This window comes from Ambystoma mexicanum, chromosome 3q, assembly GCF_040938575.1.
Source record: "Ambystoma mexicanum isolate Mex_15411 chromosome 3q, UKY_AmexF1_1, whole genome shotgun sequence".
NCBI classification, from domain to species: domain Eukaryota; kingdom Metazoa; phylum Chordata; class Amphibia; order Caudata; family Ambystomatidae; genus Ambystoma; species Ambystoma mexicanum.
This window is the reverse complement of record NC_090926.1, coordinates 588,747,376-588,772,128: the sequence shown is the minus strand read 5'-3', so window position 1 is coordinate 588,772,128 and position 24,753 is coordinate 588,747,376. Positions and strand designations below refer to the sequence as shown.

The 24,753-nt window shown below is 45.4% G+C and overlaps 1 protein-coding gene across 6 annotated transcripts in view; it reads left to right on the top strand.

Moving 5' to 3' along the window:
* The window catches only part of SLC25A17 (solute carrier family 25 member 17), a 622,505-nt gene that overhangs the window by 223,001 nt on the left and 374,751 nt on the right, over positions 1 to 24,753 (top strand). For all 6 annotated transcript variants that reach the window (XM_069654410.1, XM_069654412.1, XM_069654413.1 and 3 more), the window contains exons 3-4: positions 12,673 to 12,739; positions 12,889 to 13,040. In XM_069654410.1, coding sequence (XP_069510511.1) covers positions 12,673 to 12,739; positions 12,889 to 13,040 — 219 coding nt within the window. The remainder of the gene's footprint in view (positions 1 to 12,672; positions 12,740 to 12,888; positions 13,041 to 24,753) is intronic.

The window sequence follows — 24,753 nt, the reverse complement described above, 5'->3', positions numbered from 1 at the left end:
TCAGCACAGCATCAGAAGATCACACTTAGGAGAGAATGTGCGAGAGAAGCACCTATTCAGAGTGTTGATGGTTAACAGGCTGAGGGCATGTCTTTCATTATATGCTCATGACCTAATGATCTATGTAAAACATTTTTTTTAAAACACCTTGGAAAATATTAATATGATAATAGTTCAGGTCACTAAGTTTGGCATTACCAATCACAGAATGCAGATTTAACATTGGACATCTAATTTGACGAAGGACTTCAGTTTGAGATTTAAGCATTAATGTTGCACGAACGCAAGCAAGTCTATTAGCCTTAAACTATTTTGTGTTTTTGCAACAACTGGAAGCTAACATGAAAATATGGATTCAACACCTGCTCGCAATGCTTGGCAGAATATCCTTAATACGTATGATAATACTACTAAATGGTTGTACTTATTTATAAACTTTCAAATCAAATTGCCAATGTCTTTTTTTTTTTTTACTACACTTTGACACATACTTGGAACGCTAGTTTGGGGCTCTAATCAACTACGGGTGGAATTGCAAATATTGAGTCGGCTCCTGGCGAAAGGCGCCCTTGGTATACCCGGCTTAGAGATGTCATCTGGTTTCACAGACTTGATACAGCTGCATTGAATCGAATACCCCCAACATGCCAGTTTGGAAAAGGTACTACATTAGACACATAGGGGGTTATTCCGAGGTGGGCGGTAGGGGATACCGGTAATCCCCTACCGCCCAATTCCGAGGTCCCTTAGCGGGAACCGTAAGGGACATGTGGTCGGACCACACGTCCCTTACGGGTCCTGCTAAGGGACCAGGGCGCAAATAATGGGCTTGCCATTCACAAGCCCGTTATTTGCGCCCTCCCCATTCCCATTGAGCCCTCTCGGGCTCAATGGGGAATGGTTGGTGCAATGGGGACTTACCGGTCCCGCCAGTGTCGGACTAGACCGGTAAATCCCCATTGTACCACACCGGACTCGGTCCCATTATTGGAGGCAGTCATGGCGCAAATAGCGCCATGACTACCTCCAATCTCGGAATGACCCCCATAGTCTGCCTGAACACTAATAGAAAGACCTGTCGATTTTAATTAAAAAAAATCGACGCACTTGCCACTACCCACTGCTCCATAAAGGATTTTGGAGTGGGAATATTTTACTCCCTATTTTTTTAAAGTTGGGAGTAAAATAGTTTTTTAGAGAGTAAACATTTAAGTCCAATTCCCAATGGGAGTATTTTAAAAGCGAGTACAAATGTTTTAAATGGAAAACGGTATGTTTTTGTAATAATTATAATTTGGCACCTAGTTATTCATGCACATTAAGAGATAGACTTTGAATCAGGCAGTAGTAATAGTATTTTCTTCCTTTGCTACTGTGTTCACTCCTGGTCAAAACGCATCCATCGAGCTGTGGGTGAAAGCAAGGGCACAAGGTTCTATGTGTCGGTTTTCTATTTTTTTTGTTGGGAATATTTGTACTCGCCATTTTTATTTTGTGGGAGTATTTTCCAATTTTTAGGGAGTAAAAGTGGCACCCCTTATCTGTAGGGCTGCTACTACTATTTGGGCATGTGCACGCATTTAGGGCTAGATAGACCATTTGATGCAAAATGTTTCTTGCAGAAAATTGACTGTTTACCAATAGCTTTTGAGCCTTTATTCTGGAGGGGTTTTGCAGAGTGGCCTGATTTGGCGTGAAAACCTCTTTCCAGGGGTAAGATTTATATCATACAATCGACTAAGAGAGTTGGGAGGATTTCAGAGTTCTTTAACCAGAGACATTTACCCTGGCCCTTTTCAGACAACAATAAATAAAACATGACAGTTGCCTCCTCTTCCACTTCTGCACTGTCTACTCCCCCCAAATCCCTTGTTGCGCCTGCCAGCTTTCCCCACCGACAAAATAGTCTTACCTGGGCCCACGGCAATCCCTGGGAGTCGCGTCCAGCGACCCCTGAGTTTGACCATAGGGCTGCAGGACTCTGAGTCACGGCTCCAATCTTCTCGCGGAAAGATCACCACAGACTCTTCCAGTGGATTGGTGAACGAGTTTTAATGGCAATTGGCAAAGCCACCAGCAAAGCCAGCATACACAGAGCAAACAGCAACCCAAACACAAACGAGAGTTCGACGATGCAGCAACTTCCTTCCCCTCCAGTCACTGGGCTTCATATTAGAGAGCACACATGCCTTTAAATGGAGAGGGAGGTTTCAGACATAGCATGATGCTGACGAGCAACAATGTACAATGTTTCAGGTAAATGAACAGTGTCTCCGCATAGAAATGTTACGGAGAGAGGCTGCGTTCTCATGCTCAGGAAAGCATCCAGATGCAAGACGAACACTGATCCATTTGGTTCTTGCTGACCAACCTGCTTCTACGATTCACACGGCTCTGGGCATGCAAGCCCGCTTACTATATGACAACTTCCTTCTGCTGAAAGTCACCTTATCTAGGAAAGCGGCAGTCTAAACACGCTTCTATATGCCAAAAGGGAAACCAGTCAGAGGTGACAACTGTGGAAGTGAGCGACGGTAAAGCCTTCGAAGTTAGGACATACACATTAGAACATAAGGCTCACACAGCACTGCCAATAAGGCACTTGTGAGGCATGGCAGTTAGCATTGGCTAAGCATTATTATAGCAAGGCATAGTGTTCAAGGCGGTCATTACAATTTTCAAAACCCAGTTGTCCCTCCACATCTCTTTCCAGGGAGAAGATGTATATCATATGATGGACTAAGAGAGCTGGTAGGTACCACAAGTATGTATATACTATGGTATAAAACCTCAGTGCAGCCATGAAAAGGTTAATTGAGGTCTTTGCACCACCAGACAGTCCTATAATTAATTTACCCATATCATGTCTCAGCTACATAAACTGGTGCAGTGAACATGCAAACAATCTAGGATTGCCAGGAGAACATTTCAGAAAACGTTGGAAAAAGAATGAATGGATTTGAAATGGGCCAAAGCCATGAAACATGCACACAGGGTGTCCATGCAGTATGCTCATAAACCTATTTAGTTTAAGTATATGCATCAATATTAATGAATCCCACAGCAAGTGGCAAAATATAATGTAGAGTACACTCTAGAAGGCTTGAGATGCTGGGCCTTTTCCGCTGGTTTTACGCATCTATCCTGGTCATGTATCTTCATCCAAACATAGTTTGGGATCTGACGAACTGGAGCTGAAATAGTTGAAACTGAAATTGAAATGACACCTCAAATATGCTTACTAGGCTGCATCATTTGCTTTGGGAAGATTAATTGTGGTTGCTTGTTTAATCATTGCCAAATCCTGGTTTTAAGGAGCAGTGCCAACAGTATAACAATGGTTTAAAATGCTACTGTGGTGTAATGAACAAGAAATAAAAAAACGTGATGATCTCTGCCGCATGCCCAATAGATGATTGGAGGAGATTTTGTACTTATTTAAATAGGCAAGCACAAGAGGATAAATGTGATGAGTAGACTAATACAACATTGCTGTATGGACATATGTAATTGTAAAACAGGCCCTCATCTGTTCCCCACAGTCTTTCAATAGCAAACTGTACTGGTAATGTATATCAATGTTTGTACCATTTGATTGTAAATAGGCTTTGTAATCTACTTTTGCGATGCTAACGTAATTTGGGTAGCGATGTTGACTGATAAGAGAAGGTTTAAAAAAAATAGAAGAGGTCCCATTGTGAAGGTATACATCTGTGGGAAAGAGGGTGAAAGGCTCTGTCCTGACCAATATTTTATAGCATCTCCTAAACCCTTCTTCAAGTACTCTGTTACTGAACCCAGTGAAGGGTTGTAGACTGCAACACGGAGGAGACACATATGCTAATATGGAAATAAAGCCACAGGGTGCTCTAATACTCTGCACAGATCATGTTGAGATCCGGGGGACCATCTTTACCACCAAAACAAAACGGGTATGACCATGTAAATGTCAAAATTAACCATAAAACATGAATAATTTTGATTGATAATTAATATGAGATCTACAAATCTCATTACAGCAACATCCTTTCAGACTGCTCAGTGAAGAACTGGCACGTCCCATACTAACCCAGTCCCAACGACCAAAACAAGTGAGTACATCTAGTTCAAAATAAGTGTAGTTAGGAACAATTTAGGTAGTAGGAGTTTGTAGTGGGGCACAGCGCAGATTTATGCGACTGATCCCACACAAACTCCATATTGTAGAGGCTAACGGAAATATCACATTTGTAATCAGGATATATCTCTCTACAGATTCCTCGAATGAAATAGAGGAAGGGAATAATCAGTGGCCCAACCCAGCCACAGGTCAGTGTAGATTTGTTGCTTACTTGTGACAGTTTTTCTTTAAAAAAAAAACCTATATGAATTAGATTCGATACACAGTACTTAAACCCATTATTTTTCTGTTTAAACTTACAGAACTTTAATATCCAGATAATCCTTACCTGAAGAAGGGCAAATTGATGCCCGAAACACGTAGTAAAGGATAGGAATACAACAACCATTAACCCATCAGATTATCAGGATAATGTGGAAATATTGTGAAATACTAGTTAGACTGTGAAAACTAGCAAAAAGTATTTTGGAACTGTTTACTCAACAATTTTTCTTTGATGTTAAGATTTTTATTTACATGTGATTTCAGAGCAAATGAGTATATATAAGTCTACAAATTGATGTATTGTTTGGTACGAATACCTCACATTTAAAGCAGACAAAAAATCATATAAAGAAATATATATGAAAAGTTGTGTCTCAGAGAATTCTGTAAATCAACGTTTATAACTTGTGAGTTAATGTGTGTGCCCCTAGTTGTATCCCGTCTAGTACGAAGTACCTATTTTTTGCACAGTAATCAGATCTGGTAGTACAGATTCACAAGGGAGCACCGGGAATGGGTATATTGCAATATGTATTAGCTATAGAAACTAACAATATACGAATACTCAAGAGTGCACCTCTACGTCTAACCTCATTTTAAATTAAGCCTAGCTGGCCTGGTATGACTTTAGGCACAATGTCACAACCTGACCATTTGAAGAGTATGATATGTTTGATGCTCCGGATACTGCTGTTGTGTGTATGGCAGAGGCAGAACCGGAGGAGGAGAGTTGCCTTCCAACTCGGAAGATGTGTATGATGGCTATGTGCATCTTCAGCAAATTAATCTGGATTTGAATCCTAGGGTGCCCACACCAGACTACCACTCCTTCTCTAAAATGATAGAAAAGGCTTTGGCCATGTTTTATTTGCAGGTGTAGGCACTGAGGAAAAACAGTGCTTTCTTTACAATTGCTGTGCTAAACAACTCGTAACAAACGCAGCGCTACCATTTCTGGACTATATCTTGGGAGTCAAGCATACATGTCCTCAGGCCACAGCTTAAAGCACGGCCTTTCTCTTCCAGAGCTGAAAGTTCAAAGCTCCAAATGCAGCACCCATATGGCTTTGTTCATCCCTGTCCAAACTCTGTTAGAATTGCAGCCAGAAGAACATTGAAGTAGTTCTTACCATACCGCTAAATAAGAGAGAAAGCTAGAGGTCTTCTGGAAGATGGTGACATCAATGGTATCCTTTTCTGCTCTCACCAACACAGAGCGATTCAACAGAGAGCCTTGAAAAACCAGCATGGTGCAGTCTTACTCCAGCAAGCAATAAGGTCAACCGACTTCCGTCCTGAGGTCCATTGCAAGATGTTGGACATGCCTTTCGATGGCATGCATCTGTTTGGGAAGGCAGTACATGATACACGGAGGGTACTCAAAGTGGATACAGACACGGCCAGGGTGATGGCTTTGCTCTGAACAAAAGTCTTTTAGAACCTTTCATGGACCCAGGACCAGCATAGAGTGAATATTGAGTGCATACTTATACCAACGGGATGTCTCGCCATAAACTGCTCACGCATTCAACAGATACCAGAATGGCACTGCCTCATTCAGCTCAAAAGGCGGATGATAAAAATACAGTGGAAAACAATCTAGGTCCTGTTTGTCCAGTCCAATTGACTCTTATCAGGCCTCTCCCACAATGACGAATACCTCCAACTGGTGGGGGGTGGAGGGGGATAGAGGGAATGATTGGCCAATTCTGGTTCTATATGGTTTCATATATGGTGTCATCAGCCACCGTTACTTTGACTACCTTAAGTTTGACTCTTGTTGGTTGCACAATATTTATTTTTCTTTTAATGAGGAGGTCCCTCACCATGCCCACTTACCTACCAGCCTCCACCTCCTACCACCCTGGGTCCCCCATGTACATACATACACATAGATATATATGTATGTCGGTCGTACCACCAACAGAAGTTAAACTAAAGGAAGTTGAAGTAGCTGTGGTTGACCACAGATTAGCAGCAATTATCTGCACCTATAAAAACCATCACTTCAGACCATTTGAGTTGTTCAGATCATCTGGTGGGGACATACTCTGGAACTCACTTCTACCCCCACTCTCCTGTGTCACCACCAAAACCGCACCGCCTACTTACCCAAGATCTTTGCGCTTGGCGATTCAGACCATGCTAACCAAGCGTGTCATTGAAAATGTACCATCCTACAACAGTGGTTTCGACTCAATGTACTTTCTTGTGCAAAAGAAAAACGGGCAATGGCATCCTATCCTAGATCTAAGGGACACCAACGATTTCATCAAAAACTACATTTCAGGATGACCCCATTATATTTCAAAGCCATGCCTTTTGATTTAAGGTTAGTCTCTCAAGTGTTTACGAAGAACCTGGCACAGGTCATTGCCTACCTGCATTGGCGGGGTGTTGGAATGTACCCATATTTAAATGATTGGCTGCTGTGGGTACCTTCATTCCCACAAGCAAGTCGGCACGTGCAGCTAGTAGTCAGAATGTTGACATCATTGGGATTCGTCATAAACTAGGAACAGTCCATGCTGGTTCCCTCGAGCACAAGCCACCTTTTTGGAGGCACACATAGACTCGACCTTTCTGAAGGTGTCTGTTGGAGGACAGGAGGTGCTCACTCCCCATTAAGGTCCGACAATTTCAGAGAAAGTCAACATCCATGGCAACAAAAAAACAAGTGCCTACTGGTGAGCCAATCATCGGTTCTATGTGGTTTCATTATCCACGCTTACCTTGAGGACTTTTAGTTTGACTTCTGATGGAGTAAGAGGCATGGCGCTTGTTTTTTCTTCACTACTGGATGGACTATAGATTCACACACTTGGAATAAAATGACAAGTACCTTACCAATAACACTGGTTCTCCAGTGTTGGCTGCTTTCATAGATTCACATGTGACCCTCCCGCCTCCCTTTTTTTGGAAAGGGCTCACTGGTGTCATGATTGCATATTGCATAGCTTCTAACAATCAGAAGCTGGCTGACAGAGGTGAAGCCTCCTTCGCTCTTGCTCATTATCACCTTTTGATAGGTTGCACATTCTTTTTACTGCTGTGGCATTTCTATTTATCGAGAATTCCCAACCTTACAATAGGGAATTTATTCTAAGCATGTCAATCTATGATAGCATCCAATGCTTGCCAAGCCCTGTTAAAGTAACTTATTTTTTTATTACCTACTTCTCTTAAAACACAGAACAAAAAGTGGTGACATGCAAATATGGCTCTCTCAACCCAATATCTGCCAACAGCGCAACATATACTAGTACTATTTAAGACAAGGACACACATTAAACATTGACATTTTGTGAATTAATAAATTGCCCAGGTCACACATGTATTATGATGTTTACTACATTCAATGTGGTTTACGGCTATGGCACATTATTACTTTATGTTGCCTTTCCTCCAAGTTCTCTCTTCAGCCACACTTTAGAACCTTCAGCCGGATTTCTTGTGTCTTTTTTATTTTTATATATCAGTCTGGTGTCTGACGTTTCCAAAGAGTGGACGAGAGAGGGATGATGGAATTATTCAGGGTTTATTTCCCTTGTGTGAATGACAATCGGCAGTGACGACTTAACTAAAATATTGGCTACAACCAAGGGGTTTGGGAGCAGTCCAAGCACCATTCACCCACACTCCTATTTGTACTGCTCCCATTTTGATCTGCTCACATCTTGCCACAGGACCCATTTCCTTGCTTCTCATCCTATTTGCATAATGTGTCCAAAACGTATGTTCCCATTCGATGAACCTGCCATATTGGCTTAATTTCCAAGGTGACCCAAGTATTCAGTTCATCTGCCATCTATTCTGCAAATAGCTACTATAGGCTATTCTGGCGTTTGGGTGTTCATGACCAGTTGTATCGGTAAATTCCTCCCTAAGTTGTCCCTATCTTTGTTTTCTAAGTTCCTTTGGGATTGAGATTTCAAGCGCTGTTCTCGGGCTCCTCACCCGTCAGCCTATTCTGCCACCTGGTGCAGTTTTCAGTCCTCCCTGACTGCATGTGGTACAGACACCAGGAAGTGGTTGCTCCCTGTACTGAACTTTACCCTCATGCAACATTTGCATCCAACGCAACCCATGTGCAGAAAGAGAAGGGCTGATCAGTGTGGAAAATGTAGCCCTTGCAGCAACAACACCTCCTGTCATTTTATGATTTGCTTCACTCTGCTGCTTGGAAGAAATGTTTTTCTTGGCTTAAGCAATGGCTATTCCCCATCACTAGCTTGAGTTAGGGTTTAGATTCTATTAAGAGACACATAGGTGAGTATTGTGCATTTAACGCGTTGTTCAGGCTATTATGTAAGTCTATGCAAAAAGGACGAACAATCTCGTCCTTGGCATTTAAGAGGTTAAAAAGTATCAAAGACATTTTTGGGGGGAAAATGTGTGAACAAGAAACGTTTTGTTTGCAATATAGACAAACATGGACAGCAGTACCCCTTTCTCAGTCCAACATGGAAGGCCCGGTCATCATTCTTCAACAGCCAACAAACGCCACTGCCAGGGCATAAAACCGATCAGCGTTTGTCCCTCATCCACTTCTGTAGCTGCGAGAAGACAGCAGATAATAAAGTCCCAAAACCAGAATGACGATCAATCCTATTATGGAACACAGAAGGATCCTCTGGAGATCATCCACTATGGTGCTGAATTGTAACAGGCCTTCTTCAACAGACAGGCACTCCCAAGATAGAAAAAAAGGGTGTGTGGGCGGAGTAATTCTTGACGCCATGTTTCTTAATAGAATCTAAACTCCACTCACACTAGTGAGTATGAATAGCTATGTTCAAAAGCCCTTGCAATGCAATGCTATCCACATGTTGTACACCTTTATGGTAACATTTTCTAAATGTAAAGTCCTACAAACATTGAGCACCCAGCAAGACTGATTTGGAGGCCATAACACTCTACCTGAGTGAGCCCCAAACAAAGAAAGATCAACCAACGCTTCCTTAGGGCTTGCAAAAGGAAATAAGCAGCTGAGAGGTCGAAGGAATTTTAATGACCTTGGCTTTCCTTTCATAGTAGTGCAATACATGTACCACACAAAATGTCTGTTCCGGGGGAAAGAAGGATAAGAGACTGCATGTGGTAACATTTCATTCTTCTTGAGATAAAAAATGATGCTCTGTCAGAAGAATAAACCATATTGCAGAATAAACATCCACCTCTGTCCCAACACTGGGAGTCCGTGTTCAATAGATTGCCGCCGTCCCCGTAACACCAAATCTGCCGCCTGATATCCCAGTGCCACTGGGTCATTACAAGTCCTGACGGCCTGGGATATCAGGTGGTGGATTCAGGGAGTCCCCATTCTCTTGAAGTTCTACAGGAATGGGTTTCACGGAGGCACCAGCACCGTTGTTAACCGTGCCGGTATTAGCATAATTGACCTAAAACATTTCATCAAATTGTTTTGGAGGCAGAGTTGGAGTGTGGTGGTCCGGAAAGGGTGTTGGTATGGTGCGACCAGCACCCTTTATTTCCGGGCTGCCGCACTTAGAATGACGCCCACCGTCTTGGAAATTGCTGTTTTGCAGCATACTTGTTGGATATGGATGGACTGTACACACGCATGGACTATGGGACCCTATAGACCTGGAAAACCTCTTTCTAACTTGTGGATTTCCGATGATTCTCCTTTAACTACTACTATTGTTTATTCTTCCTGACCCTTTCAGTAGTCATGCGTCCTCATGCCTGTCGTGTTAGGACCGATCGACTTATTTTCTTTTCAGTTCCCAGGCTACAGGAAAGGGATTCATGCTCTATGGACTTCAACCCAGTTCCCCAAAGTCACAAACTGGTTAGGAAGGGAAGCGAAGGGCTGAGCAGAGGGATCCTTGGTAGTAATCCTTACCATTTTCCTTCCTTCTGTGGAGAGAGCATTTGGGTATTCCTATGCCTTTCCGCCTTATTCCTCCATGCAGATGGTGGAAGAAGTTTGGGTGGTGAGGTAATGAGGAAGGTTGGTTACCCAATTGTTGTGACTCCTCAAAATGATCCTTCTTCCTAAAGCCATTATGGAAAATGTATACAAATTGCCCATATAGGAAAATATACTATTGGGATTTGGAATGTTTTCTGTTTCATCTTAATGAGTTATTGCAATCTATTTCCCTCCAGTACAATTTTGTGTATAATTTATGATCCTGTTAAGGAAATCGGGACATCCAAGAATTCTATTCTTTATAGCTGTTGTGTAAAGTACATTTATGTTAATTTAACCTATTAAAGCAAATTACTCCATATGCCCTCTCCAGATGAGTAGTAAATAATCCCTAATACTCTCTCCACATTATTACTTAATCTATATGTCCGTACCACTCATACACATTTGTGTGGCATGGGTTGTTGGTGAAGATGTAATCCTTTTTCAGTGTTGCTATATAGAGGTTTGTTGTGTCCCCTTAATCTAGAGGAATAACATATCGTTAATAAAAATAATTGTCAGAGCCAGAAAGCAGTACTTACCGCCTTTGGTGCGTCAAGGAAAGTGTCAGCCACGGATAGAACTTCAACTTGTGGGAGGTTCATACACACTGCCTAAACATCCAGTGGAGGGAACGTATGACTACGAACATGGATATACTTAAGCAGCAGGGGCTCTGTGGCGTTTTCACATTGGGTGCACAAGTCCTGGCATGTACTGCAGAGCAGAGATTTTGAGAATTACTTGGCAGCAGGGAAAAGCAAAGAGAAGACACCTAAGAGCTCCACGCACAAATCCTGGCTGCAAGAGAGCAAACTTACCTCCGGTGTGGATAGCACACATGTGGCATGAGACCATTGCCTGATCCCAAGATGGCAGGCTATTTGAGACTTTAGATCACCGAAAGGTTGAGTTGAATTATTGAAACAGACACAATACATGAGTAACTATGAAAGTGGAACCATTAGAAATGCACCCATCACCAAAACCCACATTAACGAGGAAAGACCCTCTTACCAGTGTACTTATTATGACTATTACTACCAAAATATAACTATAAAAAGAGATACAATCATCCTGAGTTTGAGCTTGCCTGGAAAGTGTTCGAAGAGGAGAAGAGAAGAACTAGAGAGACAAAACTTGAAGTCCCAAGCCAAGTAGGCCATGTATTGAGAATGCTACATAACATGAGGTGGCTAAACCAAGTCAGCCATACTGTAGAACAGGCAATGTTTAGAGGAAAGGATACAATAAGGAGCCTGTTTGGAGCCTTTTGTAAGAGACTGGAAGGAGCCAGGAATTACAAGGAGAAACTGGACCGAGTATAGATTGCTGGGGGCCCTAGTACTGATACTGTTGGTAACTGCATCCTTGAAGAAATCCTTTGCAGGATGTGGGCTTCTCATTATCGCCCCAGGGGCTGACAAATAACTAGGTATGGAGAAAGAAAAGGCTACCAAGAAGAACCCTTAGTGAAAGGGTAAGCTTCAGGTCTAGTAATAGTTTCAAGAGACACCCCTTAAAGCAGAGTTTGGCCCAGTCGGATTTCAATGGCATGAGGATGCCAGTAACGTCTGAAAATTGATAATACAAAGATGTGTGCTTGGACGCTTCAAACAACCCTCAGACTGAGGGATTTGAAAGATGCTCTACTCAGAGCGGATTTGGACTCTGCACGCTTTGTCCTCTTAGAATCAGCCTTTCACTGGGTTTGATTTATTCCTTTCTCCTCCAACTATTGGCCTAGAAAAACTCTTTTGAGTTGTTCTCCGTTCAGTAGGCATTGCTCCAACCACCTTTTCTTGCTAAGAGTCGAAATAAAGGCGTTGAAACATTCCCTACACCTTGTGTGTTCTGCGTTATCCACCCGTGACAGTGTATGCTACCTTTTGGTAGTTTGAATAGCTTGTTGCCTGTGCTTGTTTTCAGTTATTCATTAACAAGTTGCGCGTTGAGATTTGTTTTCTTTATTTAAAAAATGAATAGCTGTTCCTAGGAATGGATTTGTTCTATGCTATGACATCCTTTGATATTGGACCTAGGAAAGATGCTGATAAGTGTGCGAGTGTGAGATATCACTTCTATTACTTCAATTTTAATGGAATGAGGCCCTTATGGGAAATATGTATTTACATGCAAATGAGCAACTTGGATGGGTTCAGGCTCCCGCTGATAAGAACTAGGTAGACTCCGTCTCTTTCTACAGTAAAATTTCATTTTTTCTGCACTGACCTGCTAGGATATGGTGCTGCTGCAGTAACTACTCATCTGTGTTGTGTAAAATCTATCTATGCTGGAAAGGTTCAGAGATTTGCTTTATGCCATTTATTTGTTCTTTCGATTGCAGTGGATGAGAAGCGGAAATCAAAGTCGACACCAAAGGTGCTGATGGAGATCATGAAGGAGGAAGGCATGTGAGTGTAGGAATTATTTCGTGTAAATGAGCGTTTACCGTATTCCCTATGCGATTACCACTGTTTTGTCATCTTGCTGATTTAACCTGTGTAATTCTCATCTCTGTTCTGCAGTTTTAATATCTGAACTTGCTTCCCCCTTCAAATAGATTTGCACCCTACCGTGGCTGGTTCTCCGTTATCTCAAGTCTTTGCTGCTCAAATTTTGTATATTTCTACACCTTCAACAGCCTGAAGATTGCATGGGTAAATAGGGAGCACTCCAGCACCGGGAAGGACCTAATTCTTGGTTTTGTGGCAGGTACAGCAACCCTTTTGCTTGATAAATGTGTGCAGTCACATTGGGCTCTAGCACTGTGCACCTCTTGTATGATATGTCTGCATTGTGATGTACTTAAACTTGCATGATGTGCTATCTCTCAGTACATTGCTGTCTTCCAACCTGGGGTTGTCTGTATCATTGCATGCTTCGAGCAGTCCTCACTGTGAGGGTGACACTCTTATTTAGCCCTAAACTTTAGTTGGTGCTACCTTGGAGTGTTTTTTAAAAAAAAAACTTTATTTGAATGCAGTGCAAGACATACATACATGTTTACAAAGTACATTAATATTACAGCCTTTGCGACACAGAAGGGGTTCATTGTTCACAATTATACATAGTATTCAAACAGCATATCCTGATACATTCGCTTTCTTCATAGTTTTCATTGTACAGATTTTCGTTTACTTAGATTCACAAAAAGGTTCCCAAATGTCTTTAGGTCGGCAGCTCGGTGTTACAAGTGAAACATAAGCCTCCTCGCATTCATTAGTATACGTCATTTCTCCAATCCACATTTTAATTTCCGGTGCAGTCTTTGACTTCCAATTAAGCAATATACACTTTTTGGCCACCAAGCACCCATGGTTGAAGAGGCGTCGCAATTTAACTGTTAACTTTACAATATCCCCAAAACAAGTATTTCGGGAGTGACTGCGAAGTGGGGCATACCCGTACATTCCTACAGACTATTTGCAATCACCTGCCAGAATTGGGCTAATCGCGGGCAGCTCCAGTACATTTGATGAGCATCGGCCTCCTCTGCGCTGCATTTTATGCAGCCACTGTGTGCCGTGGGGGCAAACCTAGCAATTTTTGTGGGTGTAGTGTAACCTATTGAGTATCTTAAATTGTATGAGTCTGTGTCTGGCATTAAGGGATACCTCCTTGGTCAAGCGACACCACCGGATCCACTGAGTTTCATCCAGTGGAGTTCCCAGATCTGCCTCCCATCTCTGACTTTCTGGGGGTGATTCTGTGCTTCTTGGCATTTCTTATACAACCTAGAAACCAGCCCTCTGGGGTTCCCCCATGTTACCACCAGCTCACATTCCTCTGGTTCATTCGGGAACGATGGCCAGTGCCCCCTGACGGCAGCTCTTATTCTATAATACTGAAGTGATTTAATGGAGCTAATGCCCAATTTCTCAGAAAAATCTGTGTGTGTGACAAAAGAGCCCTCCGGGAAGAGGTCCTGGAATGTCAGTGTCTCTTTGGGGTCCCACCCTCCCTGAATGGCCTTATCATATGTTGGGGGGGGGTCCTGGGCAGCGCCATGGTGGGATCGCCCTGACGTAGGGCGCGTTGACGTTTAGCTCTCGAATATTCTGGCCCATGGGTTTACAGTCGCACGGACCAGATGAAATGTGCAAGTGTCCATATGTCTATTGGCCAGTACTTTTGTGCGAAGGTTAGACAGGGTCTCGCTATATTCTTCAAAATTCGTGTGTAGTGGCCGATCTTGTGAGTACCAACACCGATCGAACTGCGTCTGCGCAACCTCATAGTACAACTCAAAGTCAGGGGCCTGCAGCACCCCCTGCTCATATGTTCTGGTCATGGCCTCCCATTTCAACCGCAGTGTTCCAACATGTGATGCTGGAAATGCATTGGAGGGACAAGGCCTCCCTGTCCTTGTTCTGTAGTCCTTTTTCATGTGTGTTCTGTATTGTTTTCTGCCAAGGAGTCCATGTGGGACTCCTGGCAGTGCAGCACTTCTTCTTTTTGGTTTGTTGTACAGACCCTTGGGATACCCTTATGGCACCCATGTGTGGGGGTAAAACCCTGTACCCCTAGTGTATGTTTTTGGGCACCTGTGTGTGGCCCACAGAGCAGGGTATGGGCTGGTGGCAGCTCCATGCTGAATTTGACAGGTGCTCTGAGTATCCTCCATTTTGGGAATACCCAGGCCCTGCCATTGGAATCAGTTGATTCCCGATAGGAGACAAGATGGCCCCTGTGGCCTCTTGCTTTCTATTGCCTGTTACCTTGTTTTCCGAAAGTCCTGGGAAGCCCTGACTCTGTCCCTTCCCCCTGACTGGCTGTTGGGTGGAAGTTCCATATATGGTATTGTGGGGAAGTCCAGGCCAGACTGGCTTGAGCCTTCCCAGTGACTGTATGTTGTGGGTACACCATTGGGATGGGACCTGGGTGAATGGAGTGTGTGACCAATATGCACTTCTTGTTATGGGTGTCTGGTTTCTGGAATGTGACACAAAGACTGAGACAGCCCTGCCCAAAGCTGGTTTGAATGCAGTGTGGAGTGCTGAATGGCTGGGTACTTGTCCCAATACACATTCCTTGTTGTGACTGTCTAGAGGGAGGAGAATGGCCTGAATGCACTGAGAGCCTGATTGGCTGCCTGCCTGCCTGCATGAATGCCCTTCTGAGTGATTGGTTGCCTGAGTGCGACCCAGCAGAGTGAAGGAGAGACCAAACAGTATATCTGGGGGCCTCTCACTGATGGAGATCGTGCAGAAGCTGAAGTCGATACTTGATGCTTACTCTCGAAGCCAAGCCGGAAGAAGGTGAACTGCTGTTCCCTTCAACGTAATCTGAAAGCTGCTGTGCCTTCAAGAACCTGATCCAAGGGAGGACCTGGCTAGGAGACCTCTTCTCGAGCTACGAAGGACCATCGTTCACCAGCTGATCTTTGCCAAAGCTCCCTGAAAGTCCGACTCGAAAGGCTGGCGACCCGAGAAGGGGACCGCCGCGGAATCCGAAGCGCCCGGACAGAAGTCCGATGATCCGTGACTCCTGTCTTTTAAAGGGGGTCACTCCAGAACGATCCGTCGACGACCCGACGTCGAACTCTGCTAAACCAGGTACATTGGGGCGGTAGAACTTTTATAGGAGGAGATGAGACTCTATTAGACAATATATGGACTGGGCTTGTGTTATATCTTTATTTACAGGTTGCCCTGGTGGGGGGCCCCCTCATACCTAAATGTGTCTAGGTAAATGGGACGCAACCTTCTGCCAATTGTCTACCATGTTTTCCTTCTAAGTCTATGGTTGATACCTTTTGCTGTATTGATTTTATGCTTTTTGAACTGTCTACAGTTGATGAATTTTAATGGAATCAGAGTAACAGTGGTACCACATAGAAATTGTATATATTTACCATTTTAGAATTGTCGTAGCACAAAGTGTGTTATTGTGATTGTGTACATAACGTTAACCTTATTTATATAAAGACTGTGTTTTCACTAACATAGTGTGTGGACATTCCTTTGTGGGTGCTTGGGGACTACACTGTACTTAAGAGTCAGCCCACATCACCTCCTGAGAGCTTAAGCCTTGATTGCTCGACCATAGCTACTGAATAGAGAATCTTGGCTGGGTTACTCTGTGCTTCGACTCTGCCATATAGAGAGCCAGAGTGCAGATACCCCACTCCAGTCTTTACGCATCACCCTATGTAATCCCACTGCCAGTGACCGCAGCTTGTCAAAGAATGTGTGACCCGTCCAAGCCGAGATGTTAGTGAAGTAGTATAATAGTTTGAGGAGCACAATCATTTTTAGAAGGAGCAGCCTACCATATAGTGAGATTGGAAGCCTAGCCCACCGGTTCAATTTGTCTCCTAGTGTTTGCATATACTTTTCGTGGATTTCAATTAATAGTGAGCAGTGTTAGCGTGTAACAGCTATGCCCAAGTACTTGTTTTTATCCTGGACCCATCGAAGTCCTGCTAAGTCAGGTGGGGGGTGGTGGCTTTGTTTAGAGGGAACAGCTCAGATTTGGCTTAATTGAGATGGTACCCTGAATAGATGGAGAATTTGCAAACTTCGTCCAAAATTGGGGCGAGGTTTGGAGCAGGGTTTCTTAAGTATAGTAGTGAATCATCAGCATAGTGATATGATTTGCGTTGGCCCTGTCATATGCAGACCTCAATGTATTTGCTTGAGGTGCATAATGCACGCCAGAGGCTCTATGGTGAGAAGCGAACTACAACGGAGATAGCGGGCACCCCTGTCTCATGCTATGTCCAAGCAAAAACATCAGGGATAATGTGGACCCAGTACAGACCCTAACTGCCGGGCAGGCATACAGCAAGCGGACATACTGAATGAAGAATGTTCCCAGTCCCATTCGTTTTAGCACCGAGAACAGGAACTGCCACGGGACCGACTCGAAATCTTTTTTCGGCCTCCAATGAGGCCGCCACTGCTTGTGCGTTGTTGAGTTGTGAAATAATGCCAAATAGCCTTCATAGATTGAATGCTGTCGATCGCCCAGGAATAAACCCTGATTGATCGGAGTGCACTAGCTTTGTCGTATGCGGGAGGGGTCGAGCAGCTAGCAGCTTGGCAAAAATCTTTGTGTCTGAATTAATCGGGGACACTGGCCTATATGAGCCCATGTCAGCAGCAGGTCTATTAGGTTTCAGCAGTACTGTGAGCACTGCTTCCGAGAGAGATGGAGGTAGTTTGCCAGTTTGTATGACTCTTCCCATATTCGCAGTAGATTGGGGGCTAGTGTGGAGCACAGCTCCTTATACTGTTCAATACCCAGACCGTCTAGGCCAGGTGCCTTACCAGACAGAAGTTATTTTATGGCTTAATTTATCTCTTCAGTGGTCAATGGCTGATTTAATGGCCTGTCGGGCCTCCCTCGAGAGCGCTGTTACCTGTATTTCATCTAAATTAGCCTCAAGTTCTGCTGATGACAGTCATCTGAATTTGCGTATAGTGTTTCATAAAACCTACTGAGTTCATCATTGACCGCCTCAGGGGTATTTAGAGTCATTCCAGTTGAACTCAAAATTCCAGTAATATGTCAGACCCCAGTCTCACTTTTGACCGTGTTCGCCAGTTGGCGCCCCGGTCTGTCAGCCTCGCCATATCTTCTTGCACGCACAGGATAGTAGAGCATTAGAACTCCCTGTCTGCAAGTTCCCCGAACTTCAGGAGATTCCCTTTTAATATAGCCAAGAAGGGCACAATCTTGTGTGGCGCCATATTCAACTTCTAGTTTCCACCCTTCCCATTTCTTGTCTGGTTTCTTTCAATCCGCCAGAACCCATTGAGAGGACCTCCCCCCTAATTCACACTTTGAAAGCTTCCCAAACCGTGCCATGTTGCTGGACAGTTCCCTCATTCCTTTGGAAAAACTCCACCCCACTGTGCGACGTCTTGAGGAAAACTGGGTCTGCCAGGCGGGGGCGGGAGGGGCTGACCGCGGCATTCCAGTGTCATAATGATGAGGGAATGGTCTGATATTGTGCTGGGGAGGATCCTACACTCCTCTACTTGTTTCATGGCTGAAGTAGGGCTCAGCCAGTGATCTATTCTCGTGTGTGTTCGTGTTTGTGTGTTCATTCGTTCAGCCCAGTAGTGGCCAAGATCTGGCTGTAGAACTCATGGTTGTTGACATTTGGCCCATGTGTTTATTGAGAGTTGTGACGGCCTCTGCCAGTTCGCTCTCAAGATGACCTACCCGCCCTGACGGTCGATGCTACGTTTGGTTTCCTTGAAAGGTAGGGATCAGTGTATTAGTGTTATCACCCCCCAGGGCTGTGACGAGTAGTTGATGTCGCTGCGGGCCCCAAGTCTTAGCAAACGAGTCATTAAGGGCCCCCTGTCCGTGCGTCTCCTGTAGCATCACCAATTTAGCAGCCTGCCGGTTCATGTACGTAGAAACCTTACATGCCTTAATAGGGTGAGCCCGCGGAGGTTCCACAATAGAAATGTTACGTTAGTCCTGACATGGCTCGAGTGTGTTCATGTAAGGCCCAGTCGCTACCGGGCTAGCCCCAGAATGTCTGTAATACATGATTATGGAGTAGTCTGCATTGTTTTTCTCACTCCAGCTTATCAACTCTAAAAATCAAGCTTATGAAAGCCAACCATTCGCAATTGTAAACGGCCTCATCCCTCCCCCTCCCTCGTCAGCACCCCCAACTTGACGATGTAACCCACAGAGCAACATAACATTTGACATATTCTTTGGGGTGCACTGTGCAGTCTGTGTAGCTACTCATGTAGCCACCTTCCCGCCACCTGCCCCGTGGCATAAATTACATGTGCCCATGATCATTGCGAAGTTGAAGCACAACCCACCTGGGAGGGGGGGCAATCATTGTTCATGTTGTCTCGTTCGTTGTTGTTTGCAGGGGAGCAGCCTCCGCCCTTGCGATCTCTTCTTAGCAGTGGTAGAGAAATCTTGGACTTAATGTACGCTGTTGCTTCATCCGGACCCTCAAAGAATTTAGCCCTTCCGCAGGGTATAACAGCGCATGTTGAACTTGCTGTATACGTAAAAAATATTTGACTGGATCAAATGATTTGTGCTTAGTCAATACATTGGCGGCGAAGTCCGGATATATATGTATATCTGAGGATTTGTATCGTAGCGCCCCTTTTTCTCTCGCCATACCAAAATTAAATCCCTGTCTCGCAAGTTCAGCAGTTTGCCCAGCATAGTACGGGGAGGGGCCCTTGGCTTGGGGATGGGGGCCAAGACCCAGTCCTGTAAAAATCCGGAGGAGTCGGACAGTGTCTTTAACAGGCTCTCTTCAAATAGCTCCATGGGTCCCTTACAGGCTACCTCTGGATAGTCGGAATCCCAGATGCTATTCTGCCGAGAATGTGATTCTTTTATTTCGGACTCTGCTGAATTCATGCTGCAGGTGTGCGATGTCGCGATCATGCTTCGTGACTGATCTTCCGTTTCGCTCACCCTTGTTTCAACTTGCGTGATGCGAGCCCCTTCCTTTTCAAGCTTAGATTTCAGGGATCCGATGGTGGAAACAATATCCTCTAGTTTCACATTCACCGCCATGAAGCCATTCTGCGTTGCGGCGAGGAGGTGGTCATCTTTGTCGGTTTGGGACGCAGAGGGATATTCATCTACTGGTGGAGACTCAGCCGGGTTCAGGTTCTTCGCCGGGTCTTAGTGTATGTGTCCATTGGGCCTTTCTTTTTGGACCCGGAGCCCTTCGTCATGTTGATTTCTCTTAAGTATATGTACTGTATCCAACTAGGGGAGCTAGTAAGTGATGTACCAATATCATCATGTTTCTCAAGGTTACAGGGTTTTAAGAAAAGCCTCCTAACAGCTGCTAGTATACAGTTTTCTGATGTTTGTTAATCTGCTTAGAATCACATGCTGTGCATAGGTCCGACATCAAGTGGTCACTGCGGAGTATTGCATTTTGTTTTTCGTAGTCGAAAAGGGACGTCGACAAGGCGTGTCTGAAATACTATCCCTATAGTGACGTGCGTTGTACCCACAATCCCTCACGCGTCGAGGTCCCTCAGATTGTTTTTTTCCGCCCAGCTACTGGTCGCCTTTACGCGGAGCTCCTTGAGAGACATTGCAGATTTCTTCTCCTCGACCTTTGGTCGTTTTCCTACTTAATATATAACAAATCGATCCCTCCCTCGACACAGTTGTGAAGCTGTCTCCGCCGAGCAAGATCTTCGACGGAGGGGACGAGCGGAGGAGATCCTTCGGCGTTGCCGAACACGTGGCCTGGCCTCGCAGGCCAAATACAGAGGGTTGCACGGCTTGTCGGCTTCTTAAGCCAAAGACTCTAAAAGACCGTAGGGTCAAGAGGTGGGCGGCCTACGCTATGTCGAAGGCCGATTCTTCACCCGCCACTGCTACCACCGACAGTGACGAGGAACGTGATAACACGACCTCCGCTACGGAAGTCGTAGACCCCTCTAAAGAGCGCTCGCGCTCTTCGACGTCTGTCCCCGGCCCCGACGGGCTCGGCTCACGCCCTGCTTATGGGGATGAACACCCCGGCGACACTGATGCACACGATACCACACATAAGCACACAACCCATGGCTCTTCTTCATCGAAGACGAAGAAAGCATCAGCGCCCAAGGAGACGCAGGTTCCACCGGCGGCCTCCTCAGACCGTTCAGGTTCGAAGCCCCTCTCGCAACCGCAGCCGCGACCAGCGACTGGGCTTTCGGCAAATAAGGGCGCCGCCCCCAAACCATCGGCCAGAGCGCACCAGCAGAGAGCGCACGCCGCCGTAGAACGATCGACACCCGTAACGTCGAAACCACAGCCCAAAGCTGACAAACGAGTCGCAGAGAGCTTGGCGAGGATGAGGATCGTTGTAGCCGACGCCCAGAAGCGTACGCCGAAAGACACGTCGAGCGCTACGCAAAGGTCGAAAGACATGCCGAAAAAGCCTGAAGAAAGACAGGGACTACCCCCTCCAGTCGTGGGGACCCCTAGCACACCGGAAGGCTTTTCGGACAACATCCTTTCTTCCAGCATGGGAGGGAATAACGTCAGACCGCTGGGTACTTTCCACCGTAGCACACGGATACTGCATCGAATTCAACGGTTCCCCAACATACAGACCCCCGAGGGGACGACGCATGACACCGGAACACCTTGCCATCCTTCTCCAAAAAGTACAACTACTGCTGGAAAAAGGAGCCATAGAGGTCGTGCCTCTATCTCAGGTAACGGAAGGTATTTATTCAGTGTACTTCCTTGTACCCAAAAAGGATCTAACCAGGCGCCCTGTATTAGATCTGCGCCCAGCGAACAAGTTTATCAAACCCCAGAAGTTTCGTATGGTGACCTTACAGGAAGGGATCCCACTGCTATCACAGGGAGATTACATGACAACATTGGACATGAAAGATGCATACTTTCATATTTTAATGTTGCCAGCGCACAGAAGATACCTCAGGTTCATGATAGAGGGCAAACACTACCAGTTCAGAGTGCTACCCTTCGGCATAGCATCGGCACCAAGGGTATTCACGAAGGTACTGGCAGTGGCAGCGGCCCACCTGGGAAGGTTGTCCATCCCACTTTACCCTTACCTCGACGACTGGCTCATAACAGGGGATTCTTACGAAACTTGCTTCTCCAATACCCAAAAGACTGTAGACCTTTTGTTCCAGTTGGGCTTCTCCATCAACGAAAAGAAGTCCAGCCTAGACCCCAGCCAAATCAAACAATTCCTAGGGGCTCTAATTCAAACAAAGGACGGCCTCGTCTTCCCCTCCAACGAGAGGGTCCAAAACATGCTGTTTCAGATCCCTCAATATGTGACCGGTCGAGAGGTGACGGTACGCAAAGCAATGCGCTTGCTAGGCATGATGGCGTCGTGTATTTATTTGGTACCTCACGCGCGCCTGCGCATTCGCCCTATGCAAGAGTGGCTCAACAGCCAGTGGTGTCAGGCCAGCGGACTATGGGACGATCTAGTGGTGGTCTCGCAGGCCTTGGTTCTCTCGCTATGGTGGTGGACAAAGGAAAACCTGGAAAGAGGGAAACCCTTTGCCACACCCGCGGCGGAAGCCACTCTAACCACAGACGCATCCCTCACAGGATGGGGGGCTCACCTATCCCATCAGACTGCTTACGGAGTGTGGACTCCGAACGTAGCATCGAAACACATAAATCTACTGGAGCTACTAGCTGTGTTCAAGGCGCTAAAAGCCTTCCAGGAACACCTACAAGGCAAGACTGTGTTGGTCCTTACAGACAGCACCACAGCCATGTACTACATCAACAAGCAGGGGGCACCCACTCTCCAGGACTGTCCAAACTGGCCCAAAATATATGGAAGTGGGCTCTCAAACAAAACATGTTCCTACTGTCAAAACATGTACCAGGGGAACTCAATCTGCTGGCAGACAAACTCAGCAGAGATTTCCCCCTGCCCGAAGAGTACGAATGGCGACTGCACGAAGACATCGTCTTCGACGTCTTCACACAATGGGGATTCCCAGAAATAGACCTGTTCGCAACCCTGGAGAACTCACAATGCCAAAGTTACGCCTCCAGGTACCCCCAGAACCAATCCAAGGGGAACGGTCTGTCGATGCAATGGTCAGGGAAATTTGTTTACGCTTTTCCCCCTGACTCCCCTTCTCAACAAGGTGGTGCACAAGATGCACCAGGAACAAGTGACCATGATACTGGTGGCCCCAATGTGGGCCCGACAGCCATGGTTCGCTCACTTGATGGAGATGTCTCTATCTCCCCCAGAGAAACTCCCCTGCCCTTACAACATGCTGTCACAAGACAAGGGCAGGACTCTGCATCCATGCCCCCAGAACATGAACTTAGCAGCTTGGCTCCTGAGATCATAGAATTCGGACATCTACAGCTCCCGCAGAGATGCATGGACATCCTCGGGGAAGCCAGAAAACCTAAAACTCGCCACTGCTATTCTAGCAAGTGGAAGAGATTTGTCATCTGGTGCAGAGGAAAAAGAATCAACCCGATTGACTGCTCTCCCACACATATTGTTCTATACCTGACCCACTTATTGGATTCAGGTCTAGTGTTCATTTCCATTAAAGTCCACCTAGCGGCACTTTCTGCATACACCACTTCCCAACTCAAAGTGTTGTGGTGGAAGATCCCTGTTATAAAGGCCTTCATGGAGGGAGTAAAGAGAATACACCCCCTGATAGCTGACCCAACTCCCGGATGGGACCTTAACGTGGTACTTACCAGACTCATGGGCTCACCATTCGAACCCATGCACAAAGCATCTCTTAAACACCTCAATCCTAAGACTGCTTTTCTAATAGCTATCACCTCCATCAGGAGAGTAAGTGAACTACAGGCTCTTTCTGTTCTAGACCCCTTCGTTACAGTTCAGAGATAAGGTGGTTCTACGCACGCACCCAAGGTTTGCTCCGAAATTCATCTCGAAATTCCACGTAAACCAGTCTATAGAACTGCCAACGTTCTTTCAAAATCCTTCCAACTTGGGAGAAAAAACTCTGCACACACTAGATGTGCGCAGAGCAGTCATGTTCTACATGGAAAGAACCAGACCACTGAGGAAGACTAATCAGTTCTTCGTCTCGGTGGCAGCAGGAAGAGAAGGGGATGCAGTTTCAAAGTCCACTATTTCTAGATGGATTGTTCAATGCATCACTCTCTGTTATACTCTTGCTAAGAGAGAACTGCCCTTTAAGCCAAGAGCACACTCTACTCGAGGCACGGGGGCGTCCATAGCATTCATTGCAAATGTTCCCCTTGAGTCCATCTGCAAAGCGGCTACCTGGAGTTCTGTGCACACCTTTACAAAACACTACTGTCTAGATGCACACTCGAGATCTGACTCCCAGGTGGGACAGGCAGTATTAAGACATCTTTTCTCTACTGTTCCTTCTCATAACCCACCGCCAACTCCAGGTACTGCTCGCTAGTCTATGCACAGCATGTGATTCTAAGCAGATTAACAAACCTCAGAAGACAATGCATTACTTACCGTAAAAGCATTTCTGATGGTTGTATCTGCTTAGATTCACATGCACCAACCCTTCCTCCCCGCTCGGATGGAAGGAACATAGACTTCCTTTTATATCTCTTTTCTGTACTGACTCACGTCTAGAAGGCTCCCTCAGGGCAGAAAAATACAAACAGAGGGACCTCGATGCGTGAGGGATTGTGGGTACAACGCACGTCACTATAGGGATAGTATTTCAGGCACGCCTTGTCGACGTCCCTTTTCGACTACGAAAAACAAAATGCAATACTCCGCAGTGACCACTGGATGTCGGACCTATGCACAGCATGTGAATCTAAGCAGATACAACCATCAGAAATGCTTTTACGGTAAGTAATGCATTGTCATACAGTCTATCTTCTGGGCTGCAGTCATTTGGCTTGCTGCTGATGGTGTATTTTGAATGGATTGTGTCCTCACAAGTATTCCTCATCTTTGATATATTCGATATCCAGC